The sequence below is a fragment of the Prionailurus bengalensis genome, chromosome A2 (genome assembly GCF_016509475.1).
Source record: "Prionailurus bengalensis isolate Pbe53 chromosome A2, Fcat_Pben_1.1_paternal_pri, whole genome shotgun sequence".
In the NCBI taxonomy this organism is placed as follows: Eukaryota; Metazoa; Chordata; class Mammalia; order Carnivora; family Felidae; genus Prionailurus; species Prionailurus bengalensis.
Genome location: NC_057348.1, coordinates 144646525 through 144674013, shown reverse-complemented (window position 1 = coordinate 144674013; position 27489 = coordinate 144646525). Strand labels below are relative to the sequence as shown.

The 27489-nt window shown below is 51.4% G+C and overlaps 1 protein-coding gene across 8 annotated transcripts; it reads right to left on the bottom strand.

Moving 5' to 3' along the window:
* CCDC136 (coiled-coil domain containing 136) lies at positions 1-27489 on the bottom strand. Of its 8 annotated transcripts, XM_043589459.1 has the most exons (19): positions 27397-27481; positions 26500-26607; positions 24418-24672; positions 24266-24340; positions 19812-20135; positions 16875-16986; positions 16142-16310; positions 15759-15899; positions 15258-15416; positions 14823-14993; positions 14034-14219; positions 12202-12396; positions 11484-11711; positions 9516-10028; positions 8957-9178; positions 7609-7887; positions 6602-6901; positions 4659-4765; positions 214-326 (listed from the first exon to the last, which is right to left on the bottom strand). In XM_043589459.1, exons 1-18 carry the CDS (start codon positions 27461-27463, stop codon positions 4664-4666), a joined length of 3606 nt encoding a protein of 1201 aa, XP_043445394.1. In that variant the 5' UTR covers positions 27464-27481; the 3' UTR covers positions 214-326; positions 4659-4663. The 8 variants fall into 8 exon arrangements, with proteins under 8 accessions (XP_043445393.1, XP_043445395.1, XP_043445399.1 ...); XM_043589458.1 differs by lacking the exon at positions 4659-4765 and having other exon boundaries at positions 1-326; positions 27397-27489; XM_043589460.1 differs by lacking the exons at positions 4659-4765; positions 24266-24340; positions 24418-24672; positions 26500-26607; positions 27397-27481 and adding an exon at positions 21074-21209 and having other exon boundaries at positions 1-326.

Here is a 27489-nt window from a genome sequence, read left to right as displayed (position 1 = left end):
TCATGTAATTAGGTTGATATTTAATTACACGGAACCCAGGTTCTTATACAAGGCAGGAGATGGCAGCCAGCAGCTCCCCATGACCTTTCCAGCCTGGGTGACTGAGGCTGAGGAGATGGGGACACACGGGACACACGGGTGGGGTGGGGACTCTGGCACAGTGTGAGGGCAGCGGCCGCTGGGGATCTGCCCCCGACGCTGGCCCAGGTCTGCCATCACTCCGTGAGGCAGAACTCTGACTCCTGCGGTCGCATGTTGGGTAACACATACAGAGCCACAGCCGCGATAGCCAAGAACACGATAGGCTTCCACATCCCAAACATGTTCTGTGGGGACCAAAGACAAATGGTGAGTGCCCAGCCTTCTGAACCCTTCCCTAAGCCAGAGGTTTCCCTGCCTACTGGCGCTGGAGAGACATCAGGAACCTCCTGGTCCGGGTCTCTCTCACTTCCTGGGTGACTGCTGAAGACAGTGCAGTCCTAGTCCCGGCAGCACTAGGTATCTGGAACAACGCTATGCGTATCACCCGAGGTGACTCCGTGTGTTCAGGCCCCACGGAATGAAGAGAATACCCGTTCGTGTGTGTAGAAGCCAGCTCAGGAGCCAGACTTCAAAGAGCATCCAGATGGTTGCGATGAGAAAGGATCAAGAAAAAAGGCAAGAAAAAGAGGGTAAACGGGGCCCTCTGGGGAAAGCGGAAGTGCCTCACTGGCTTCATGCAGGAGAAATGAACTCGGTCAAAATGGTAAGACTGAGGGGAAATAAAGGGCGCACCGTGGAGTGCAGGCAAATATGAGGTTCAGAGGCAGCCCAGACCTTTTGTGGAGAATGCTGCTGGTTTGAGAAAACTCAAGGAAGCCAGTCACTGGCCCTGGGTGGCAAATGCCAGGGTCCTGAAAACATCCCCGGTCACCAGCGTGTTGACTGACTTCCTGAGCATGTGCCGGTGCACTGAGGCTTCCAGACTCCACTGACCATGGCAAATCCTGCTGGTTCGTGGGACAACAAAGAAGCATCATTTAGGGAACATGAAATCCTGGACAAGAAAATACATACTTAGGGAAATAGTTTCTATTTTTGTTACTTTTTCTTACTGCGTTACTTGAAAGACAGAATTTGGGTTTTGAGTCATAGCTATGGTGTAATAACAGGATGATTTTCGGCAAGAACAGAGTATAGCCCATTGATCCTAAGAAAGCATTTGCTTAGAGAATAATGGATCTAAGAAGAGGATTTTAAGTCAACTATAAAGAGCAAGATCTCTCACATTTGTAGAAATAGTTACCAAAAAGAACAGAACAAATGAAATGGAAAGCGAAACAATGCTGGAAGCAGATACAGGGAGTAATTTATGTAAGAAAATAACTGGAGGGGCGCCTGGGTGGCTCAGTTGGTTGAGCGTCCAACTTCGGCTCAGGTCATGATCTCACAGCTCATGGGTTCGAGCCCCGCGTTGGGTTCTGTGCTGACAGGTCAGAGCCTAGAGCCTGCTTCAGATTCTGTGTCTCCTTCTCTCTCTGCCCTCCCTTGCTTGCTCTCTCTCTCTCTCTCTCAAAAACAAATAAACATTAAAAAAAAATTAAAACAAAAAAAAAAAAAGAACTGGAAAGGAAGCTAGGGAAAATATGTACATGCTCAGATGCTTATATACTAATATGTACTGCTAAAAATGTCAGTCGAGGGGTGCCCGGGGGGCTCAGTCAGTTAAGTGTCTGACTTCAGCTCAGGTCATGATCTCACAGCCCCACATCGGGCTCTCTGCTGTCAGCACAGAGCCTGATTCAGATGCTCTGTCCCTCTTTCTCTCTGCCCCTGCCCCACTTGCATGCTCTTTCTCTCAAAAATAAATAAAAACATTAAATACATACATATGTCAGTCTGATGTTCTTGAAGGAGGACATTTATGGAGCTGGACCCATAAATGTGAACTGGTACCCTTTATACCAGTCAGAGGCAAGTTCCAGACTGGCTGAGTGGAGGGCTGGTAAGTCACGTCAGGCTTTCCTTTCAGCCCGGGTTACTAAGTTGACAGATCAAAGAAATGGTTTTGGACTTTGTTGAGACATCTGACAGATTTTCCATGATCTTGGGGAGAACAGGAGGAAATAAAAGTAGGATGCTTGCACAGTTTGCTGTGTGACCATTTGTTAAGTGACCAAGGAGCTAGATAAAAGAGAGCCTGGAAAAGACAACACTCCGGAGGCTCGGCCCTCACTTTCATGTGTGCGAACATATGGAGGTGGGCTGGTCACCCCTGAGGAGGGTGTAGAGCTGGCAGGGAAATGGGTAATTTGAAACCACAGGGTCAAGATTAAAAAAAGAAAAAACAGGGGCACCTGGGTGGCTGAGTTGGTTAAACATCCGACTCTTGATGTGGGCTCAGGTCATGATCTCAACGTCGTGAGATCGAGTTCTGAGCTGGGCATAGAGCCTGCTTAAGATTCTCTCTCTCCCTCTCCCTCTCCCTCTGCCTCTTTCCTGCTCGTGCATGTGCTCACATGTTCTCTCTCTCTCTCTCTCTCTCTCTCAAAACCAAACAAACAAACAAACAAAAAACTTCACAGATTACATCAATGGACTATACCTAATAGGGATGAATAAAAAGTTCTGCCTCAGATCCAAAAAACCAACTGCAGGTAGAGGATGGGGGGAGGATGCTTAGCACATGCAACATGCAAAGGAGCTCTGTAAACAATACATGCAGGAAGTTAACAAGGTTTGATTCTAGTTGTCAAGAGGGCTAATGCGATTGGAAGCTGTGTGAAGACAAGCGTGGGGTCTTCCTAATTACATGGAAGCAACCAAGGAAAACTGCTCAAAATGAGGAGAGATGGTTAAGGGGGAAGCAGGACTGGAATTTTATCTGTTGCTAATATCAGTCTTTAGAATCCACCTCACAGCTCGGTGGCTGTATTACTTGGCCTCTCTATGCCTTAGTTGTATTACATATAAAATAGTAAAAGCTGCCTCATTGGGTTGTTGCAAAGATTAAATGAGTTAATATACATAAGGTAATTAGAACAGTGCCTGGCACAGAGCATGTATTATGTTAAGTGTATTTCTTTTTAAATTATCTCTGTGGTGTTTTATCAGTTATGAAACACTTTCATAAACATGAACTCAGGTGATTTTCACATTAGGAAGGCAGAGATTTTACTGTCCTTTGCTTTTATTTGAAGAAATTAACATTCTGATCATGCATTTTGCCTACTGGGACTGAGCGGTACGAGGCAGGGACAGACTTGGCCAGGTTCTCTGACCACCTGTCGGCCACGTTCCTACAGTACTACACTCAGCTCCTGGACGGGGAGCTGCAGAGCGAGGCACAGCCAGGCTCCCCAGAGCACCCTGACCCTGGACTTCCTTCCTCTCACTCTGCTGGGGCCTGGCTGAGGTGGAGAAAGGTTGCGGCTGAGTGCTTTGGGTCTCCTCCCCTCGGGACTGAGAAATCTGGATGTGGACAGAGGGAGAACAGGTACAGGGAGAGACCCTGTCGCTAAAGGAGTTAATAACTGGAGTGCCTTAAAGACGAGGAAGGAGAAAGGAAAAAGAGGGAAAAATCTGAGGGGAAAAGGAAGGAGGAAAGTGCTACCAACATAAGCTTCAGCTGCCACCCTAACCTGTGCATTAAGCCAGCTCCACTCCATTTGCAGGGGTGAGAAGGGAAGGGGAGGTGTGGTGGAGGTGGGGGGGAGCAGGAGAAAGGAGCCAGAACGGACCAGGAGAGAACTGATGGGTTCTGAAGACAGGTGGAACCCTAGGGCTCTACCTTGGGCCCCAAGACCACAGTCTGCCTCCTAAATTTGGTATCCTGTTGACAGACCAGATTACATGGACCGCAGCCAAGTGGAAGGCGCCCAGAATATGTCAGCCTTGGTGCCCTGAGAATCCTCGCACCTCATTCTTTTCACCAGTACCACTTTCTCTCCAAAAAGCCTGGCTTGGGAAGCCAATTACAATAGAATCTGGCCCCCAAAATGGATAAAGAGAGAACTATAAAACATTTCCTGGCGTTCTTGTTCTGATTTTTCTGAAGACCAGAAGTCCCAAAGCAGAGAACTTCTCAGTAGAAAGCACATAATATGGCGGGGGGTTCTGTGCTACTTTCACCATGTTTGAAGGACAAACTGAGGCTGCCCTCCTCCAAATGCCCCTGAGAGGGGGTTTAGGATTAGGGTTGGGGTTGGTCACAGCTCTCCAGAACTCCTCTCTCACTCAACGGGGGAGGCAGCGATTCCTTACTTTGCCGTCCTGGGTGGCGACAGCAGTCGAGAGCTTGGCTCTGGGGCTAAACAAAGACAAAGAGCACCCAGGCCAGCCTTGCAGACAGACATCAGCTCATCAGAAGTGGTCAGGCATTTCTCAAAGTGGCAACAGTGCTGGGATCATCCAGAGTTTTCCCAGCCAGAAAACAGAAACTCAAGCCATGTCAGCGATATGCATTCCCACTCGCTGTGTGTCAGGAAGACGTGCTCAGCGATGCTACGGGCTTTGCAGTAGCCCAAGGAGAAGCCAGGGCGAAAACTCAGCCCTGAGTAATCTGTTGTCAGAGGACTAAAGCAAGAAGCAAGCAAGCGAGAGAAAAAGGAAAGAGGAGAGGCCAGGGCAACCTGCACCCCCCCTCTACCCCTCAGGAGGAGAGGACTCGATACCAGTACCTGCGTTAGGACGACGTCTCGGCCCACCAGCACCAGAGCAAAGCCGATATGACCACCAGGCCTACGAGAGGCAAGGAGAAGATGGGGGGCTCGGGGGCAGGGGATGGCTGCGACATATCAAATGAGAAGGAAGCACGAGGAGAGGCCAGGAGATGAGGGGTGGTATAAAAAGACATAAACATATGAATCCAATGGATAATGAGGATGAGAAAACAAAGGGAAAAGAGAAAGAGATCAAGAGGTTAAACAGGTAGCGAGGGCAGCCGCATCTCCTCTCTGCGCCCGGGCCTGGTTCTTCCCACTGGCGGCCTGCGGAAGATGCAAACCTGAACGGGTTAAGCAGCTGCTTAGGTCTGAATCAGGTGGTGGGTCATTTCCTGGCTTGTCATACCCCTCTCGCATCTTGTCAAGCAGGGGTTATCTGCACTAGACCTTTCTTGCAGGTCAGTAACTCTGGAAAAGTGAAGCTCCGAGGGTAAAGCTGGGCTCTCCAGATGAGGAGGATGCACACTTCCAGGTCATTCAGGGAAGAGCCAGTCTCCTGCCAGGCCACCTGTCCCTTTGTGAGGCCACATGTTCTGGCTGCTCTCCACCGAGTCTCGGTGTTCTGGGCTCTGATCCCTGTGACCCCCTAGGAGTCTAATGCCGTTGTTGTGAGACAAAATGCACTAAACCAGGCTAACAGTGGAGAAGTGCTAGTTCTTTGATTGCAACAATCTTCCAGAGAGAAAGTGAATTTGCAGGTAGTATCACACATGCCATCAGATCTGCCTGCAAAAGATGCAGGACCTATGAGGCAAAGGGACACCTCCATATGTAGCCAACGAGGAATGTGCTCGACTTCAAAGCACAAGAATCCGTTTTGACATTTAGAGATGTGGCACCCAAGACAAGGAAATCTAGGAGGTTCTGACCCATCGTGTGGTGGAATACGATGAATTCAAAGAAACAGAACACTGGGGAAGAGGATGCGGCTGCTCCTACTTTTTACATCCTAAGTAATGGTTCTCTGACACAAGGTCAACAGAGAGCTGCACGCTGGGTTGTGAGCCAGTGCTGACAACTGCTGAGCTACCAGAAAATTCCAGGTAGCCTTAGAGCTGACTGGGATGTCCCACCACAAGAGACTTATTTTCTTCCCCTGTGTTCAGAGAGATGGAAAGAGCCTGTAGTGCAAACCAAGGACTTATTCAGGAAGTACTCACTCTTCAAGGAATCAGAGCCCCCAGTTAACCTCAACCAGGGCAGGAATTCAGCTGGTACATTCCTGTACAGATGTGCCAGTAGTTAAAACACAGAAACACTTTTGTACAATTGGTAAATCACCCAGGAAACTCCCATCCCAACTTCTCAAGATCTAGCAACTAATTTGGTTAGGGCTCTGGCTGCCCTTCCTCAGACTGGTCAACGCCCCTGCCGTACGGACTGAAATATTCTACTTCTGACCACCCCCAGCTCCCCACCTCATGCCCCTGTGATATACGGAGCCCGCAAGCCAACACCAGCCTCCCCACATCCCTAACAGCAACAACAGAGGTCAACCTCATAGGGCACCCTGGGGAAGCAGGACAGAGCGACTTGCCCAGGCTGACAAACAGCCTTTAGATCTCACACCATCCGCGTTCTCAGCGCAGCGCTAGATGAAGGGTGAAGAACCCTCCTGATGTAAGGAACAAGCGCTACCACATAGATGAAAGGTCAGACTGTAGTGAGCCCACCCTGGTTTCCAAAAAAGGGATCTCTGAGACCCAGGTCCACAGCAGATCGGTCTAAGCCTGCCATCTCCCACGGAGAGACCGTCTCCGCCACTCCCGGCTCATCTCCACTGTCCCTGAGCGCCACGCCTCAGGGCTTGCCGGCTTCTCCTCCTGCGGGAGTCCATCCTCGGGCACCTGAGCCCGACAGCCCACTTCCCACCTGATCCAGTCTTGGACTGCGGTTACCTTTTTGTTTTCAGAAAGCTTGAGGGGGCTGTTTTCCTCTGAAGCTTCAGGGCAAGCGTCGTCACTCTCATCTTTGTTGTCTTCTTCCTTGCCCCCCTGCTCTTGGGACTCTTCATAAGCCCCCTCTTTATCTTCCGTGGACTTCACCTCGGCAGGGTCTGATGCCTGAGAAGCTACTTCCTCCCAGGACGCCTGCTTCGTTTCCTCTTTGGTTTCCTTCTTTCCCTCCTCCATTTCCTCTTTTGTTAGATCATATAAATCCATGTGGTTGGCCTTGTAGTAGAGCACCACCTCCAGACTCTGCAGGGTGGAGGCAGGGCAGGATGGGGGCTGCGGTTACCTGTGAAGATGACTCCCTTCACGACAAAGCTGGACTATCTCAAGAGCACCCTGCTTCCCAGCATGTCACGGTGCGCGAGCAGCCCCACGTTCTGGTACCAGGTCTCTCCCTGCGCATAGTGTGGAGGGCAGTCATGCCCAGCCTCGGGCCCCACACAGCCGTCTGGCCACCGGCCACCGGCCATCTCAGACAGCTACCACAGCTACATTCTTGAGCTCTGTCCCTCAACTGCTACTTCCTACCCCCGCAGGGCAACTGTGACTCCTATTTTACCCAATCCTCTCTCTCACTTATTTCCAACTGCTCTGAATAAATTCCTCTCTCTTCATCCATTTGGTTCCTCTCTTGGGCACATAACCCAGGAAGAAAAGGGGCCCCAGAAGATTGGGCTGAGCTCGCTGGAGCAGTCGTCCAACCCAGGGGCGATGGGCCTTGGGGGCTGTGCCTCCAGGTCGAAGTGGTCTGTATTCCACTCCCCTTAAAAAATTTCACCGGAAAAGGGTGAAAGACCCAACTGCTACCAAGAGGGAACTACTCTTAACACGTCAGAGAGACCAGCAGCTTCTCTACAAATGCCTCACCTGGTCGGAACGGTGGTGCAGATGATTTTTCTTCCCAAGGTCTCCCCTGCCTTTCTGCTTATCTGGGCACTAGGGTTATCACTCACCTTCTCGTCCTCACAGTTGTACTCAGAGCCGTCCAGGCTCGGTTTGGTCACCTTTTTATTTTTAACCCCGTTGGCATTTTTGTTCATATTCTTATTGCCGTTTTTCCCCTTGGTTTCTGTGGCGACAGAGGACCTCTCCTTGAGCTGGCGCAGCTCCTCCTGGCAGCACTGCAGCTGTCCCTCCAGCTGCTCCTGCACGGCCAGAAGCCGCCCCTGCTCGTCCATGCTGGCCTGATACTGCAGCTGCAGCTCCCGCAGCTTGGCCTGCAGCTCTTTGATCTGTTGGTGGTGGAGCGCCAGTCACCCCCAGCACCACCCCCTCGGCCAGCCTGTCATCTTCACAGGTAACCTCGGCCCCCATCCTGCCGAGACATTCCCCTGCTGAGGCCCTCGGGGAAGTAGGCGAGAGAGGGAACATCAACCTGCGGAAGGCGAGCCTCTAAAGCGGTTCCGCAAATAGTTTCTCTCTAACCTGAGGCCCCTGCTGATTTACCTCTAACATCTTCGAAAAAGGAGGATTTAAATTATGTTTTTACTGTGACCTCTCCGGGGAATAGCTAGAGGGCTACCCCTTCTGAACCCCACGACTTTATTACAGACACCTGCTTCACCCAAGCAAGTTCTCGAATAGGTACAACTGCCTAAGACACCGTGTTCTTGTCCACTCCAGAGAGTGTACCTGGGCTCCAGTGCCTCGCCCTGGAAACAGAGGCACATTCCAATCCTGCTCCCTAACCTCTGGTTTCGTCTTTCCCGACTTCTGGCATCACAGGCTCCTTGGTAGGTAGCGATACTAAGCAACCTAGGCCCACATGCTGATTGCTCTCTAGACTCTCCCACGCATATACAGTGAGCCCCGCTGGACTGTGGACTGCTCTAGGGCAGAAATGATGCCTTCTGTCCCATTCCTCATGGATGCAGGGCACCTTTCTTGGCATTATAAGAGATCCAAGAGGAGGCAAGGCTCTGCCCTTGAGGTGCTCACAGTCTAGTTGAAGACACAGGACCAATACACCCAAAAATAACTCAAGGTGAAAAAAAATACAACTCTATAGAAGTGCTCTGGGACACGGCAAAGGAGAAGAGTGGTAAAAGGAAAAAGAGAAAAGTTATTCTGAGAGTCCTGGTGAGTAAATCTCAGGACAGTGAGCACCTGAGGAATGTCCGCCAGTGACGCAGCAGACTGCCCAGCCTCCTGGGATTCAGTCCCTGCTCCGTTCCTGGGAGCGAGAGCAAGCAGTGAGCTCCTGGCCCTCTTTCCTCAGCCTCTCCAAAATGGCCAGGACCTAGGACCTCCTCTGGCTCTAGGGGCTCCTAGAAGAAACCTTGCCTCCCAGACAGCCGTTACCTCGTTCCTGTCATTTGAGGAGGCAACAGGCTTCTCGCGGCTTTCCAGGCACTCCTTGAATTCCTTTTCACAGGCATCCAGCTCTTCCTTCAGCTCCTTCTGCCGTTCCAGCAGCTTTTTCATTCGCTCCTGCAGCTGGTCGTGTTCCTCCTGGCTGAGCTGGTACATGGCCTGCACTCCCTGCAGCTTGATCAACACCTTGGCCACCATGTCCTCACAGCGCTGCGGAGGGTGGGGGAGTAACGTCTGCACCCTGAGAAGCACCTGCCCTCCGCCCGCTCTCTTTGCTAGGCCTTTTCGTGGGTACAGAATAATGGCCACAAGGACCTGAAACTGCCCTGGGGCGAATTCTGTACTTCTTCCCACGAAGCAGCAGCACTGTGATGGCAGCATCTCCATATCAGACACATGGAGCGCCTCATTCACTTCCAGTGAGTTACCCAGCTCACCTCCGACCCCGCTGCCCACCTCACTTCTTGCACCTTTCCCTGATGGACTTCTCTCTGGATAGCACAAGAGCCTTCTGTCCCTGTGAGACCTCTCATCTGGCTACTTTTACCTCTACATCTTCAGGCTCAGCAGGTTCATCCTCAATGCTGCTGACGTAACTCTTGTAACAGGTGTCAGAGCTACTGCTGCTACCGTAACTCTTCTTATAGGTGACGCTGCTGCTGCTGCTGCTGCTGCTGCTGTAATTCCTATCACAGGTCTTGTGGGTACTGGTGCTGCTGTCGTAGCTCTTGAGAAAGCTCTCATCACTGGCCTGGGTGCTACCGTAACTCTTGTGATAGCTCTCGCTGTCATCAACGCTGCTACCGTAGCTCTTACGATCGTACTCGGTGCTGGCGGCCATGCCGCCGTAGGTCTTCTGGTAGGACTCAAGGCTCCTGTTTACGGAAGGGGACTGGACTTGGAGCAGCTGCATCTCTTCCAGGCAGAGCTGCAAGTCGGCCTGCAGCCTCTTCCGCTCCTCGAGGAGCCTGCCCTGCTCCTGCTGCAGTAGCTCCTGCTCGGTCTGAGTGCTCTCGTACAGCCCCTGCAGAGCCTGTATCTGGGCGATGATCATCTTGGACTGCCAGGAGTGGGCGGGGGGAGACATTGTCATTACTCCAGACACTGCCACGCTTCTAGCTGCGCCCCTCCTGGGGCAGACATCTGACAGCACACTTCAGAGGCCTGCGCACCCACACTCCAGTCACCACAGCCTAGGTCTTCAACAGCCCCCAGCTACTGGCATGTGTTGGTTTCTTGCTCACTGGGGGGAAATCCCCCCAGGGCGGCTACTCTGTGATTTCTGGGCTCCTATTTCTGCTGGTTTCTAAACTCTGGTTTAGAAACTCTCCTGGCAGCAGGGCTGAGTGGGTAGCAGGAACACTCTGGCTCCCTACCCTCCCCTCTTCTCAGTCAGGATACACCCATTACCCTGATCTTGGGGCTCAGTCCCCTCCCCTGCCCCCAAGTCTAAAATCAGCCCTGGCCTTGAATTGAGCCTACAAAGAATTCCTCCCTCAGCAGATGGGGACCTGGAATTAAGGTCTCACTACAAGGCCCTGTACCTCCTGCCTCAGTTCTGAATCTGGCCTCTGGGCATGTTTCCCAGGCCCTCTGGGCCTGGCTTCTTGGCTGCTGATGCCCAGGATGAGATGTGATCAGTTAAGGAAATATTTTATACCTGGTTCCTGGTCTCTGTGTTACCCAGGCTGAAATCTGATGCCCCTTGAATCTGACCAAATCTCAGCTTGGACTTCTGCAATTCCCTTGTTCTCCCTATCGAGGCTAATATTTGAATGAACAGATCTAGCCTAGACTGAAACTGTCCCCCTGCTCTTCCTTGCCCACCCTAAGACCTCAGACCAAATGCATCCCATAATCCTGAACAGACTTATGTGGAACTCTCCACCAGCATGACCTCAGAGGCGTGACCCCTTCCTGGTGCTTGAGATGCATGGATTCTTTGGTCCAACCCCCCTCGACGTGGCTCTTATTGCTACCAAAGTTTTCGTGAAGACAGTGTGGTCAGTAGCAAGAATGCCACATGTTAGGAATTCTTCCCTTGGGCATGAACGGCCCCAGATCTGTCTCATGCAGAATACCAACATAGGTTTTTGGTCACTGAAAAGTGGCACTGGTCAATTATCAGCCGGCTTATAACAAAAGGATGACATGCTTAGAGTCAGTCTCAAAGAATCCAGACAAATACTAAGCTGATATTATAAATCTGGAAAATGGTATGTTGGAGGGGCCGCATCAAATTATCAGACGCTTAGATTCCCAGGTCACCTGGTTCTCAGTGTTGAATCTGACCAAAGTATCTGACCAGGCACGTATCTGATTGAGGTCCTCAGGCCGTAGCTAAAGCCACATCTTAATGAGCCCGTGGGTGGTCATGGCTGAAGAAGGACAGAGCCTCAGTCTCATTCTTACTTCTGGCCAGACAGGCCTTCCTAACTCTGACCCTTCCACGGAAACCTCTTCCCTACCATGCTATCGTCCCCAGAACTGTCCCCCTGCCTCTTGTTCTGGTTACCTTGTTAGGACCACACTTGGAGGACTTAGACAATTTGGAATCATCGGGATTCTTGAAGACTTCCTGGAAACGAGCCTCTTTGAAAAGATGTAGCTCTTCGTGCAGGTCTGACTGTTCTCTGAGCACACATTCTTGATTCTGTACCAGTTTTTTCTGCTCTTCCTGCATGCCTTGGTAGAGCAGTTGTAGTTCACACAGGTCTTGTAACTTTGTAAGCAGCTCCTGACTCTGTGAGGTGGAGTGGGAAGGAAGCGGGCAGGAACTGTGGGGGCCACATGGGAAGACCCATGCCTCCTTCCTGCTGGGGACCCCTCCCTTGGGAGTCTCTGAGTGGTCTCTTAACGGCCATCTGGGACGGGGTCAGGGTGGGGGAGTGGCTTTTCTATGGAGACCTGCTGGCTGACTAGTCACGATCTCACAAGTCTGCAGGTATTCTGCAGTTTACAGAGCGCACTCGGAGTAAGTTTTCTCCAGATGGACTAAAACCCTAAATAGAAAGCTGGACAGGTTTCAGGGCACAACGCATATTTTAAGCTTTAAAACCCTAATCGGCTAGAGTGAACTTTCTGGCTCGAAGAGATCGGTGACCAAGTGAGGAGTGGCTGATTCAGAAAAGGTTCAGTCCCCACCCTGTTCTTTTTCCCAAGTACAGTCGCACCTGGGAAGCTTCTCAAAGCAGCCTCTCCATAGTCAGCAGCCGTCCCCTGGCTGGGGTTACCTTACGGAAGAGACCAGCTCTGGGGAACGGGAGCGGGAGCCTGTGCAGCTCTTCTTGCAGCCGGCCCTGCTCCTCCTGCATCCTCCTCTGATCCTCCAGGAGCTCGCACTGCTCCATCTGCAGCTGCCCCAACTCCTTCTGGCTGGCCTTGTACTGTTCCTGCAATTCTGTCAGTCTGGATAGCACTGTGTCACACTGTGGGCGGGGCGGGTGCGGACGGTGGTTACTCGGACGTATTTCTCGGCACTGTGCCTAGCAGAGCCCTTCCGTGCTCTCCTGCCTCTTGTGGCTCGCCAGGGGCTCCCTCCCCATGCGGTCCCCTTGGACTGACCGTCCCAAGCCACGTGGCACCCATACGGGTTTAGACACCGAACGGGAAGCCCCAGCGGGCCGCTCAGAAGCGTTTGGCTGTGCTGTAAATTCTGTCTCCCGGTCCCCGAGAGTCCTGTGAGGGGAGGGTTATCGCCGCCCCTCCCTTCGCATTTCCCCACCTTCCCTTCCTTTGGCCCTTCCCTTCGGTGCACACTGTTCTCCCGCCCTGCTGGGAGTTCTAGTTCCCGTCACTGTCACTATCCCCGGTTGGTTTTATACCTAATTATACTTCTTACCAATAAAAACTTCACCCTATCTGTCCCCATTCTGTTTTCATAATCAGCTTTTTAAGTCTTTAGCAAAATACGAGCGACTGCTAAATTTGGGTTGAGAAGACTAAATTATCCCACGATTCCAAAAACCCAAACCTTCTAATACCACACTCATCTCATTGCTGTGTCAGGACCAGAGGAAAAGCTGCCTCTGTGTCGGCGTGCTCCTCCCTCCCCACAGTCTCTTCTACTAGGAGAGGAGGGGATGAGCAAGTCGTGGACAAGCTGGGCCTCTAGACTGAGTAGCAATGGAAGAAGGAAATGTGAGCCTGGGCGCAGAAAGGCAGGCAGACCGTTGGAGTGGCCCACATAGCCTCCCCATTCTGTGTCTTCTGAGGCCTTTCTCTGGGGACACGGCCTGCTGCTGGCAGAGGAAAGAGCCACCGAGTCATCGGGCACAAGGTGACCTGCTCCACCAGCTTTGGAGAATCTTGTGCCTTTTCTCCATCACGTTTTAACACCTTCCATTTCCTATCAGGGATCAGGGGCTGAAAGTGCTCAACACAGGGTAACTGAGAATGACCCGCATTTTACACACTATGGAAAAAGAAAAAATGAGTAAAGAAGGCCTTATTTATCACTACCATGATTTATTACTAAAGGAGGTGAGAAAAGAGCAGTATTCTGTTCAATTTAAAGAGAGTAAAACTCAAGCTTAAAGAACTTCACTATTCTGAAGTCACAGCATAAACCCTGGGAGAACCTAGGTCCCTCTAATACCCAATCAGCACTCGGGGCACAAGACCGTGTCGTCTGACAAGAACATCTGCCATCTGCCTGAGAAAACTGGACCTTCCCTTTCTAGGTCCGGTGATAAAAGTTGTGTGTAGGGGCTTTTGTGTATGCTCTTCGCCACGAATGGTAAGATAATATATCACTACAGTTTGAAGAACAAGGTATAAATGTCTACACACATGGAATCAAGTGCAAAACCTTCAGGTGTTCAGACCGGATCCAGCTATACTGCTCCTACTAAGCTGTGGCTTGGACTCAAAGTCAAGATCAAGGCAAACCGTTTAAAAGTTACCAGCACGAGACTCTGCCTCTGTTTCCTGCCTTGCATGCTCAGCTGTGACTGGACCGGGAGCTCAGCAAGCCCCTTGGTTGGATGACTTCACTTCTGCTCTTACACCTCCTTTTCTCCAGAGGAAGTACCCAGGAGAGCTCACCTCTCTTAATCACAATTACCTTATTAGCACATTTCCCCTTGTCCTCTGGGATGGGCTTGGTGGTCTTGAGCTCCTTCAGCTCCTGCTGGCAGAGCAGGAGGTCCTGCTCGAGCTGATCATACATGTGCTTCTGCCGCTCCAGCTCCTCCTTGCTGGACTGGTACAGCCGCTTCATCTCCTGAAGCTGGGTGTGCATCTCTGCGTTCTGGGGTAGGGGAGGCAGGCCCCGCCATCATCCCAGAAGCCCCTGCAGCTGCACTCTCTCCTCTCAGACAGGGACGAAGGGATCCTACCCGGTCCCTTCCAGTCCCAATTTCATCCCAATGGGTGCTACCCAAGATGGACCAGACCCTAATGGGCTCCACACACAGACCTTCTAGGGCTTCCTTTTGGGGGAGGTGGGGAAAGAAAGAGGGCTTCCTTTTTATAGGCTGATTTTCTGATTTAAAAACAAAGGAAGCTGGGGCACCTGGCTGGCTTAGTCGGTTAAACGTCCGACCCTTGATTTAGGCTCAGGTCATGAGCTCACAGGTCTCTCATCTTTCCTTCTCTCTCTGCCCCTCCCCCAGTTGCACTCTCTCTCTCTCTCAAAATAAATAAACTTTAAAAGAAAAAAAAAAAAGGAAGCTGAAAGCACCATGACCTTCTGAGATTACCTTTCTACTAAACACCTCTTCCCACCCCCCCGCCACAACCCCGCCAATGGCTGTACCACAGAACTCCTACCATGCCCCCTCCTCCTCGGTAGTATCGCTCTCACAGAAGACTCCACCTGGCTACATTCTCCCTCACCTGGAGTTTCTTTTACCTTCTCACTGCTCTCCTGGAAGGAGGCCACGACGTCCTTGAGGCGCTGCACCTCCGCCTCATGGTACCGCAGGTCCCCGCACAGTTGTCGCTGTACGTCCAGCAGCTTATCCTTCTCGCACGTGATGTGCTGGTACTGGAGCTGCAGCTTCTGTAGCCGGCACATTAACTCCTGCCGGGGAGGGGGCTTTGGGCAGCACCTCTGGGATCCTCAACCCGCTCGTTCTGCCAGAGTCCCTCTAGGCACGGACGGTCTAAGCCCCGACTTGTCCCCGCCCCCTGCTGTCCTCTCATCTAGCGCAGTACTCGAGGGCGGCCGCAGGGTCACCGGGCGCTGCCCAGGTGGCAGCGGCACTTACCGTGACTCTCTGCTCTGGTCCACCTGCCCCAAAACCTCTTAGCACCTAAGTCGCCCCTCGCCTCCTTTTGTTGTTACCTTCTCACTCGGGCTTTCTACGGCTGTGGATTTCATGACTTTGAGCTGCCGGAGCTCAGTCTGAAGCTGTAGCTGTGCCTTCAAGAGCTCGTTCTGCTCGTCCTGGCTCGCATCATACTTTTGCTGAAGGGCACAGAGTCTGGTCTTCAGCTCCTCGTTCTGTGGTGGGAGGATGTGGGTAGCACAGTTACTCTCAAGAAACAGCAGACCCCTCTACAGACCAGTTTGGTTCCTTTCCAGACGCAGACACCTTGACGAGCTCCCACGGGTCTATGGTTTGGTTTCTTCTCTGAGGCAGACACTCAGCAATGACTGCCATTTCTGTAATGCGATGCCAATGCTACGTGACTTCTCCAACCGGTCTCCAGCAGACCGTACCCTTGATCGCAGGGCAAGAGGCAGCAGAGCACAGCCGTGCTCTGCGTTCATCCTTCCCTGATGCAGCAACTCCACGTAGGCCCTTCTGCCCTCCCCAAATGCCCTTCCCCCAGCCGTGTTTACCTGGGCGGCATTGTGGGAAGTCTGAAACCGAAGCACCTCATTCTGTGCACACTTGAGCTCCCTCTGCAGCCGCTTCTGCTCCTCCTCACTGGTCCGGCGATGATGCTGTAGTTCTTGCAACTCACAACACAATTCCTTACACTGGGCAGGACATGGAACGGAAGGGCTGATTGAGTATAGGTTCCACAGGCACTTTAAGAAGAGGCTTAGAAGAATACGGTATTCTTTTCACTGAAATATTTACATCAGGCAAGCCAGCGAGATGCCAGAGCGCCACCGCCTGCCATAGCACATGCCTCCTTTGTCAGCCCTATGCCTAAGGAGAGGTCTCTGCCACAGGCCAGGAGAGGGTAAAAGAGGCAGGAAGGCGCCTGTCCCCCTACCTTGTTCTGCATGTCATGCATCTGCTCTTCAGCTCCCAGAAGCTGTTGTCGCAACAACTGGGTTTCAGGGTCAGGTTCTAGAAAATCCATTTCTGAAGTCTGAGACTCTGCTGACATCGTATTCTTTACCATTTGGGACTCCAGCCACTTTTCTGTTGCTCTTCGTGTCCTGTAATCCAGAACCCCAGAGCCATGTTTGGGAAAGTGTTCTGTCTGGCATCGCCTGCCGGGTGTGCTCAGTCCTGATGTCTTTATTTTAGGCAAAAGATGGTAAGAGCCTTCTCTTGTGATTTATCTCCCAAATGAACGTGCTGAGCAGGTGAAGAAAAAGTCCTAGCACCTCAATCAAGGCATGTTTGGCTCTGGGAGACCTAAGAGTTCTAGTCCAGTTGGGCTCAAGGCCGGGCCCCGTGTCAGGCCAGCTCCAATCTGGAGGCCCTACACCATTAGACGCAGACCACAAAGGAATCATTTCTGATCTACTCCAGGGAGAGCAAACCAGACCCCAATTCCCAGAATGAAAGAAAACTCAATTTTAGGACTTGAGTGCTGAGATAGTTGGATCCCCATGCCTGCTTCTAGGCAGCATCCATACCCTTTGGACACCATGGAAAGGACCAGCTCTCTAGGAGCAGAGGGACATTCATTAGCCTGGCATCTGCCTTCACCGACTCTATGCAGGCAAAAGCCCAAAGCAGGGTCCTACAGAGCCCCAGCAGCCTGCTGGCGGTACCTCTCACTCTCCAGATCAGCGAGCTGCCCCGTGAGGCTGCTGTTGCTCTCCTGCAGGGCCCGGTACTCCTCGTTCAGGAAGCGGTAGCGTTCCCGCAGTTGCTGCAACTCTTCTGCAGAAGACAAATGGAGAGATGTGAGATCCTAGGGAGAAAGCGCAGATGATCAGCCCCCAATTTTCCTGCCTCGAAATCTGGCAGCCTCTCTTTTTCTAAAGACAGAAGAGACACCACATGCAGCGGCTTAGAAGACAGGGCCCTAAAAATTCCACATTGCTTTGTGCCTTTGTCCTCTTGCAGGTAGCTGCCCTTCTTTGCACCTTCCCAGATCTGCCCTGTGTGTCCATCTTCAAAACCCCAATCAAGGTAGTCTTGACATTTCAGGAGCTCATGAAGGTTTTAATTGAGTTTCTGGATCACTGGATTTCCAGTTTCCATCAAACTGTTTATGATTGCCTTCCTATTACTCTTTTCGTACAAAAGCTGAGGGACATGAACTGCCAGGTGTCACACTGCCAGTCCTGGCCTTTCAGAGACAGCCCAGGCATCTTGAACATTCTTTTACTTACTTCACCACCACACTAAATACACTGGACTGCATGCAATCAAGAATTCTTTCTAATGATCTTTTATCTGCTGACAGAAGAGCCCATCCCAACCAGACCCACATATCTTCCTCAATCATCAGCAGAGATCTGGTTGAAATGTCGCAGAACATGTCCCTAAGTACCAGGAACCAATACTTTCTAAAGTTACAATTATACAAACACCTCTGTTTTGTTTTTTCGTGATTTAAGAATTATTTCTCTTATGGGGTGCCTGGGTGGCTTAGTTGGTTGAGTATCCAGCTTTTGGTTTTGGCCCAGGTTATGATCTCATGGCTCGTGAGTTCGAGCCCTGCATCGGGCTCCACACCGACAGTGTGAAGCCTGCTTGGGATTCTCTCTCTGACCCTCCCACGCTTGCTCTCTCTCTTTCTCTCAAAATAAACTTAAAAAAAAATTTCTTTCGGGGGTACGCCTGGGTGGCTCAGTCGGTTAAGCGTCTGACTTAGGCTCAGGTCATGATCTCATGGTTTGTGAGTTCAAGTCCTGCATTGGGCTCTGTGCTGACAGCTCAACGCTTGGAGCCTGCTTTGGATTTTGTGTCTCCCTCTCTCTCTGCTCCTCCCCCACTCACGCTCGGACTCTCTTTCTCTCTCTCTCAAAAAAAGACATTAAAAAAAAGTTAAATTTTTTTAATTCAAAAAATTAAAAAAAAAAAAAAAAAGAATTACTTCTCTTAGAATACCAACTCCCCTGATATTTAAAGAATATTAACTTGCTCTATTAGAACACAGGCCTATCTTACCTATGTAAGATTCAACACCTTGAAATTCACTTCTAATGTCCCCTCTTTGTTCCAATCAAAACTCCTTAGAATACTGCAGATTACCACAGAAGGAAGGAAACTAATCTTTAATACAAGGCAACCACGTGCTAGGCATTAGACTTGATGGTTTCAGCCTCAGATTCAGTTACTGTATGAGTACTTCAACATACAAGGCATTTCATTTAATCCCAAAAATAGCACTATCAGGTTTTCTTTCTCTTTTTTTAAAGTTTTTTTTTGAGAGTGTGCACGTGCGCATGAAAACACACACACACACACACACACACACACACACACACACGTGCGTATGTGGGGGAGGGGCAGCGAGAGGGAGAGAGAGAATCCCAGGCAGGCTCTACACTGTGCAGAGCCCAATGCGGGGCTTGAACTCACAAACTGAGACCACGACCTCAGTTGAGGTTGGACGCCTAGCCAACTGAGCCGCCCAGGCACCCCTAAATAAACTTTTAATTTTACAATACCTTTAGATTTACAGAAAAATTGCAAAGATAGTGCGAAATTCCCTGGGAGAGTTCTCACCTCATTTCCCCTAACGTTAACATCTTACCACAGTACATGTGTCACAACTAAGGCATCAACAGATTTCTCTCCATTTGTTCTAAGGTCCTTTCCCTGTGCCAGGATCCCCTATGGCTGTAAAGTTTTATTACCCAACATTTTTATAGACACAGAAACTAGGGTTCAGAGAGGTAATAACCAAGCCAAGTTCATCCCGCTAATTAGCAGAACTGAGATTCTGAATTCAGCTCTGTTTAACTTTGACCCAAGCTTTCCCACTGTGCTGGCCGCCCTCTCCTGGCACCACCAGTCCAAAGGCTCTTCTGAGAAGCTTGTTACAGCTGGGAAAATTTGCAGTTCTTTGATTCCTTGCTGATTGCCTCTGCTTGACCTGGCCTAATACAGGGCCTCCCATTATACCCAGATCATAAATCTAGCCTCAGAATAAAGGCAAACTCTCTGATGTCATGAATCCTAGCAACTAGCTGGGAGACTCATTGTCTGAAAGCAGAGCTCTAAGCTTTTTAGTACCTCATGTATTACTGGAAATAACCTCTTTTCCTCTCCAGCTGTCTTGTGCTCTGATTTGTTGTCCCCTAAAGCTTCTACATTGGACAGGGCTAAAGGAGCCTAAAATTAGCAACCTAGGACCTGGGAGCAGGACTGGAGGCCCCCCATAAAGCAGTCCAGGCAATCACCATGATGCCAGAGCAGCAAGAAGTTTCCCAAGATGACAGGCCCCTCCTCCTCCCATCCTGGAACTGGAAGCTTTCTCAGAAAGGGCCTTCCCACAGTCAAATCAACAAACGTCCAATGTCTCTCTGAAGAAGAATTCTCAGGGTACATCTCCATAGTGCTATTTCTTATACCACCACTGACTGGTTGTGTGACATCCAGTCACAATTTAAGTCTCCCTTAAATTCAACCTGGAGGTTTTTTCTAGAGGTTCCCAATTCACGATCTAAGACTACCTCCCACCATCTTCTTGCATATAACTCTCTCTGCTTGACTTTACTGACAGACCAGGAAGAGGGTTTGGCCTCTCATACCTTGCATCTCAGAGAAATCTGAGACACTTAAACTATTGGATGGTTCAGAGCTCTTCATTTCCATTTCTGCACGGAGGGAGGTGATCTCCATTTCATACTCTCCCCGAATGCGCTCCATGTCATCGAGTTCATTCTGCATCCGACAGAGATCCTCCTGCAGGGATGCTATGTCACTCTCGTGTTCAGTCGCGGAATCCTCTGCTGCTTGCCGCAGATTCCGGATCTCAGCCTGGGCTATGTGCAACTCCTGTTCTATTTCCTTAAGTTCACTTTCTTTCTCACGCTCTAACAGGGAAATCTCCTCTCGTAGAGACCGCAGCTCACCTGCAAAGTCCAAAGGTTGGGATGGTCAAGAGGAGAAGTAAACTCATCTATCATGTTCCAGAGGCAGAAAGTTAAAGGCAGACTTATTTATTATCTGGAAACTACTTTCAACCTACTCTCTAGCACATTAGAGAAGTATAGCTTCATCTGATATGGAATAAAGGGAATACCTAAGAAGAGTGAATGTAGTAAGTAAGGTGCAGTAGAAAGGGAGATTTTGAGGCCTGGCACCAAAGCAACACCTTAAGCTACCGCAAACAAAAAGTATTAGGTGCGTCTACATTGAAGACCAAAACTAACTGACAGTATTTTACTGATGCACCTCGTCTTTCCAAAAATTCCCTGTCTAAAAAAATGTACACAGATTATTCTCATCTATTCAGTCTGGAACCTTAGACATTACAGAGCCTCCGAGCTCGCATGAACTGCCTGTGGGAAGTACTGGCCCCCAAATAATGTACAGAGTTCACAGCTGAAATTAAAATGCAGGCTCATCACATGATAACCAAATATGGCTATGACCTTCACTTCCCACTACATCCTTGATGTTAGGGTTCAAATTTCCCTTAGGTTCCACTCTGGGGTCTGGTCCTAAAACAAACAAACAAACAAACAAACAAACAAACAAACAAACAAACACCGCTTTCTCAGATTCACTGGAGAATGGAGAAAGGTCTCCCTCAGCCACGAAAGCTCGCAATTTGGAGCATAAAGGGACAAGGCCTGTCCACCGTGGAGGGCCAGGGTTTGCAGGCCCGAGGGGGAGGAGCTTATCCAAAAGCTGGGCGGGGCGGACCCTGGCTGGGAGTTGGAAGGGCCAAACCCGATTTCCGATTTCCGGAGAGGTAGTGCCCGTTGCCAGGGGGCGTGGGACCTTCGGGGCGAAGCCGAGAGCCTGGGAGCCGGGCTGCGGGGCAAAAAAGTGGGTCCCTACTCACTGGTTATGGCCTCCATCTTGTCGGCTCCCCCGCAAGAGGTCTCTCTGGGGGGCCTCCCGCCGCCGGCCGGTCCCGGCCCCCGCGGGGCTGTGGCGGCCGGAACGGCCTCTCGATACCAGCTACCTCTGAGGCCGCGCGCGCCCCCTCTTGGCGGAAACGGGCAGCGCGCGTGCGCAAGGACGGCCTTTATTTCCTGCCGCGGGGGGGGGGGGGGGGGGGCGGCGGGGAGTTGAGCGTCTTCTTCAGACCCGCAGCCCCTAGCTTGCTGGCGCGTGATCCATTGCCCAGTTGGCAACACCCTAATGAGTGAGGAGTCGCTACAGAACTCGTTTCCCCAAGTAGTTGCCTACCTGCATCTCTACTGACTTCCCTATTTGCAAGGAAGTAGGTCCCTTCTCCAAGCAAAGGCCTTTTTCTGCTCTACTGGATCGTTTCCTTCATGATGCAAACAGAATCTAGTGTAGTGGGTCCTATCTCAAACAAACCAACCAGACTCTCCCTTGACTTTATTTCCTCTTCCCTTATTTCTTTGCTTCCCTTCAGAGCATGACCACTGTAACTATCCACACTCTCTGTCTCTACTTCACCTCCCCTTGCCTCTTTAATCCCAATCCAATCAGGCTCAGTCCTCACTGAAATATCTCAGAGCCCTCCATCTTGCCAAATCCAATGGCCATCTTATTTGACTTAGCAACTTTTGACACAGTTAATTATTATCTCTTTGGAGCACTTTCTGCTCTTGGTGTCCAGGACATGAAATGCTTCTGTAGTTCCTCCTACCTCAGTCATTTTTGTTCATATCTCCTCTACTGGACCTTTAAATACTGGACTATCCCTGGGACTGGGCCTTTTCCTCTTCTTTCTATATCTCTCCATATGATGTCATAGTGATGTCTCGGGGACTCAAATGCCATATATACGCTAATGACTCCCAAATTTATATCTCCAGCCTTGATTTCCCTCCTGGTTCCAGATTCATATATCCAAGTGCCTTCGTAACATATTTATTTAGATATCAATAGCCATTTCAAAGTCGACACACAAAAGCATGTCTTAAATGTTTCCCCTAGCCCTCGAACTTGTTCTTTGCCAAGTCTTCCCCACCCCAATAAATGATAGCACTGTCCAACCAGTTACGTAAGGCGAAGTCACCTTTTGTGTCTCTCCGATTCCCAACCCCATCCCCATGCCCTACCCCATTCAATTCATCAGAAGTCCTGAGGGCTCCACCTTCAATATAAGACTCTGCCATGTCTTTTTACTATACAGTGCTTAGAATGGAAGCCAAACCTCTCAGGTGGACTCCAAGGCCCTTTGTAATCTGGCCTCAGCCTGCCTCTCAGAACTGTCTCTTACCAGGGTCCTGCACATGCAGTCTGCTTCAGCCATAGTGACTTTTGTTCTTCCCTTCAAACACATGAAGCTTATTCCTACTCTTGAGCTTTTGCAGTTGCCATTCCTTCTGCCTGGTATGCTCTTCCCTCAGGTCTTTCTCAGTATTTGGGTCATAGCTCAAATGCCATCTTCTCAAAGAGGCCTTTTCTAACTGCCCTATCAAAAATCAGTCCCCCAGGGTGCCTGGGCAGCTCAGTCGGTTGAGTGCCCTACTCTTGATTTTCACTCAGGTCATGATCCCTGGGTCGTGTGATTGAGCCCCTCGTCGGGCTCCACATTGATCAGGTAGCTTAAGATTCTCTCTCTCTCTCCCTCTGCCCCTCTCGCCTGCTTGCATTCTCTCTTTCTTTCTCTCTCAAATAAAAAATAATAAAGTCCCAACTCACCCCATCTCTCTATATCATATTGTTTTTAACTTTTTTTTTTGTTTGTGTTTATTTTGAGAGAGAGAGAGAGAGAGAGCAATCGGAGGAAGGGCAGAGAGATGGAGAGAGAGAATCCCAAGCAGGCTCTGTGCCACCAGCATGGAGCCCGATGGGGGGCTCGAACCGAGGCAAACCATGAGACTATGACCTGCGCAGAAATCAAGAGAGTTGGACACAACTGACTGAGCGACCCAGCTGCCCCTCTATATCATATTGTTATATTATCTTCCTAGCGTCTATTGCTACCTGAACTTATTTATTTTCTGCTTCTCCCCCATTAGAATGCACTCTTCATGAGGGCAGGGATCTGGTCTGTCTTGTCCATAGCTTGCCCTCCAAGTATATAGGCACTCAATAAATGAGTGACAAACAGATAAAATAGCCTCATTTACTGATAAGGAACTGAGTCTCAGAAAGATAAATGTGATTTGCCAGAGATCCCAAAGCTTGTTACATGGCAGAACTGGACCCAAGAATCTAGGTTTTCTGAGACCAACGTTCACATGCTTTTCCCCGTGCAACACATCTCCTGCCATTTCTCTCCTTTACCTTCTCCCCATTCATTGTCCACTTCCCTGCATCTACCTTGGCTTGTACCTTTCCCTTCTCTTTTCCTCCCCTTCCTCCACCTTTGCTTGCTGCTCTTCAGGCCTGCTTTCCGGCCTTCCTTTTTTCTCCGTTTATATTTTTCTTTTGGTTTGATTTCAGTTCTCCCTGGAGAGTCCCTGCTGTTTTCTAGGGCAGCTCCCCTAAACCTTCTGGAAGCCCACAGAAGTAACAAAAGCTCCTTCTTTATTTGGTGGTGCAGTGGAATGTGGGACACCTGCCTTGCTGCTTCCCAGAGACAAAGCGATGTGGGCGTTAGAAGAAAGGGATTTAGGGCCCCAAGCTCTGGTCCTGGGAAGCAAGAGAAACCTTCTCATCTGCTTCCCTTAAAAGATGCAGCGTCCCTTCCAGTCACTTCTCATTGGCTCACCGCGCTTCCCATGGTGTCCCTGGAGGGACAGGGAAATGCAGTCTGGTTTGGAATTCAGCCCTGATTACCTACCCCCAGACCTGGAGAGCAAAGAAAAAGGGATACAGGTGTGATGGGAGGAGTCTGGAGGAGAGAAAGGGGAGAGTGTTAGCCAGAGAGAGAAGATGTGAAGTGGGAGGGCAAGAAAGGGCAGAGAAGGGCAGAAGAGCCAGGCAGAGATGCAAAGAACATCAATTAGGTAAAGAAAAGAATGGAGAGAGAGGAGGAAAAGGTGAGCATAGTAAGGGGAAATGAGGAAGAAGTACTGAATTAGTTTATATTTGTCTGCTATGCTTCAGCATAGCTCAGGCTCAGGTGGATGGCCGCCTCCCCTCCAGTCCAAGTGCTGGGAATTACCTTGGAGCTGCTGGATCTGCTTGGTGAACACCTCTGCCTGCTGGGCACTGGCCAGCCGTTCATCCTCCAGGAGCCCTGCAGGGAGAGGGGGAGCAGACGTGATCCTGGGATCCAGCGAGCCCAGGCCCTCTGGCCCCATCCCGGACACTCACCCTGCAGCTCCAAGGAGTCATCCTCGTGCTGCCCTGCCAGTTCCCGGGTCTCCTCCAGCTCTGCCACCAGCTGTAGCACCTGAGCCCTCAGCTCCTCCAGCTCCGTCTCTGTGAGGCTCAGTCCCCGGTGCTTGCTGGCAGACAAGGAGCCCACACTGCCACCTTTCTGCGCCTGCTCTTCCTCTTCTTCCACCCCTTCTTCCTCCTCTTCCTCTTCCTCTTCCTCCTCATAGAGAGCTGGGAGCAACACTTCCCCTAGGAGAGAAACCCATCCCACCAGGGGGTCAGAGTCAGCTTCCTTTCCAGAGTCTTTTGAAGGCTCTCAAGCTCATTGTCCCAGGGCAGCGATGGTATCATAGTGCCACCTGCTGTCCCCCAAGGAGCTCCTGGGCTCGACCTGCACTCAGGTGCAAGGGTCAAATTTGGAGGTAGCTCATCTCCCTCCCAGGCCCTTTCGGGACCAATATCGTACCAGGTGGCCTCCTATTACTGTCTTTGGGCAAACTGAGCAGCTGGGTGCTGGCAGCCATGTGAGCTTGTACAAGGACACCTGCTTCTTCCAGACCTGGTGGTCTCTGTGGGACAAGTACTCAAGAACGGATTCAGGGCGCCTGGGTGGCTCAGGGGGTTAAGCATCCAGCCCTTGGTTTTGGCTCAGGTCATGATCTCACAACTCGTGAGTTCGAGCTCCGCACTGGGCTCTGTGCTGACAGCACGGAACCTGCTTAGGATTCTCTGCCTCCCTCTCTCTCTGCCCCTCCTCCCCACCCTCCCCCACCCCCGCCGCCTCTCAAAAATAAATAAATAAACATTTTTAAAAAGAAGAAGAAAAGATTCAGACCCTGGGTGTGTCTTTAGGCCACATGGGGCAAGAGTTACAGTTTGGGGGGTTTGTCCGGTTAAAAAAGTATCCAGGTGGCTTGGGAGAAATTAGCCTTTCCATAGTAAGAAAGTGTTGCTCTCAGTAGGCAGAGAAAGAAAACATCTGGATGAAATGATTCTAAATGTTTTACTGGACAAACCCCGGGGCCCCTTCAAACGTATTCTATCATAAAGCCTTTTTGAAAGTTTCCGCAAGGTCCACCTTCCTTATCTCTGCTGAGTGTCAGGAGGCCTCCCCCCTCCCCAGGTGCTGTAAGTGCCCTCCTCCCCTGCTGACCATAGGGCAGTTTTCAGGGGAAGTCTGAGGTTGGACTTGCGTGGAAAAGAAAGCCTGCCATTTTAATGAGCCAAGAAACTGGGGTGTACTGGTCCACAGCCTCTGGTTGGCGAGTACCCCCTCTTTTGCTGCAATGCAGTCCCTTGAAATAGCAACATTTTGTCTGGATTCTGGTTATTTGCTTTGTTTTAAAATTCTGAATCCCTGGCCTTACTTACAACAGCAGCCTAAGGTTCACCTGGAACCCCTTGCATCATCTGTCACCTTTAGGGGAGCAGGGTTGCCCAGACAGTGTGCGTAGGGGCCTGGGGACACTTCACAGGAAGTCCTGGAAAATGGAACAGCATCCTTCCAGGGCCCTGGAACTGCCAAGTCACATGGGTGCAGTGGTGATATGTGAGTGTTGGGAGGTTGGCCTTCTCACCTGTCCCCTTCCAGGCAATTCTTTCAGGCGGTAAGGGATGCTAGAGAACCAAAGCCACAGGCTGACATTCAAAGTGAGTGGTGATGGCACCAGAAAGACAATGCTGACTTCACAGGCTCACTTCCTTGCTTTTCAAAAATAGGAGACAGCTTGGGATCTGGGTCGGGTGGCAGTGAGAACAAACCCCCTGCTGAAAGGCTACTTCAAAGCTGCCCAACGAGGCCTCTTTCTCTGTCTGGCAGCTTCCCCATCCCCCACGCCCGGGAGGAAACAACCTGGTTAGCCGGTGATTAGGGCCCCAAAGGGAATGCACCCAGAGCCTCCCCTCAAAGCCTGATCCCAGGAGGGGTCAAACTCAGCCCTGAAGGGTAGAGGGGGCTCAGGTGAGCAGGAGGAAGGGCTCTGTCCTGGCTCAGAGTTCTGGGGGCCAGATGGGGGAAGGAGGAGGGATGGGAAATTGGCTGAGGCGAGAGAAAGAACGCTTTTTGGGAAAACTCACCCTCCATAGCTTGCATCCCCCGCCGCTCCAGGGACCCCCAGCGTTGGCCTTTCTTCCTCTCACAACCCTCAGACACCTCATAGGAGCCTAAAGTGGTCACTGTGGGTCCTGTAAGCAGGGAGAGAGGAGGTACTGTGGGAATGTAGGGGGGGGGGGCTGGGACTGGGGTGCAGGGCAGAGAGATGGGGACGTGCCTTCCAGCCCTCTGGAGCCCTGGAGTTCTTAATCCCGGTGGAAGTGTTTGGCTCACTTGGCCTAGGCTGCGACTCCCCTCCCTCAGCCACCCCTCGAGCTGGGCCTTCGGGGACCCCGCCCTGCGCTGCCCAACGCCCCCAGCACCCCCTTTCCAGGCTCCTCTCCCTGCACAGACAGAAAGGGTGTGTGCCTCTTTAGCCAAGAGGGGACAGGGAGGAGACCGGCAAGGATGGAAGAGAGGGCAGGAACCTGGGAAAAAGAGGCTGAAATGGTGAGGTGGTGCGCGGAAGGGGAGGGAGGGGCTGCGGGGTGGGGGGTGGGGGCGTGTGGCAAGGGGATCTGGGCCGGAGCCGCTCCCCTCCCCTCCATTCTCTCAGTGGACCTCGTCCACCCCACCCTCGCCCTGCGCTCAGACGCCTTTGGGGCGGAGTGGGTGCAGGGTCTGGGGCCCCCAGGGCTGGGCAGCTGGGGTGGAGAGGGTTCAGGGCGAGGGACGACCAGGGAGGATGAGGCCGGTGTGGGGAAGACCCGCCCGGAAAGATGGAGATCGGGCCCGGGTGGGGGGCAGGATGGAGGGAGGAAGACAGGAGGGAAAGGTGGGAGCAGCGGAGGGAGGGGGGGAGGACGAGGGGGTCTGGAGGGAGGAGAGATGGAGAAGAGGAAGGAGTGGCGGTGGAGAGGTGAGGGAGGGGCGGCTCTGACCTGGGCCGGGGCAGCTCCAGCCCGCGGCGCCCGCGGCGCCCGCACCGGCCCCGGCGCCCGCCTCCATGGCCGCTCGCGCCGCCGCCGCTCGCG

Coding starts and splice junctions, on each gene's coding strand:
- CCDC136 (XM_043589458.1), bottom strand. CDS start 27,463: ATGGAGGCGGGCGCCGGGGCCGGTGCGGGCGCCGCGGGCGCCGCGGGC. Junction 12,397..14,033: donor AGGGGAAATGTGCTAATAAG/GTAATTGTGATT, acceptor CCCCGCCCACAG/TGTGACACAGTGCTATCCAG. Junction 6,902..7,608: donor ACAACTGTGAGGACGAGAAG/GTGAGTGATAAC, acceptor TCCACCCTGCAG/AGTCTGGAGGTGGTGCTCTA.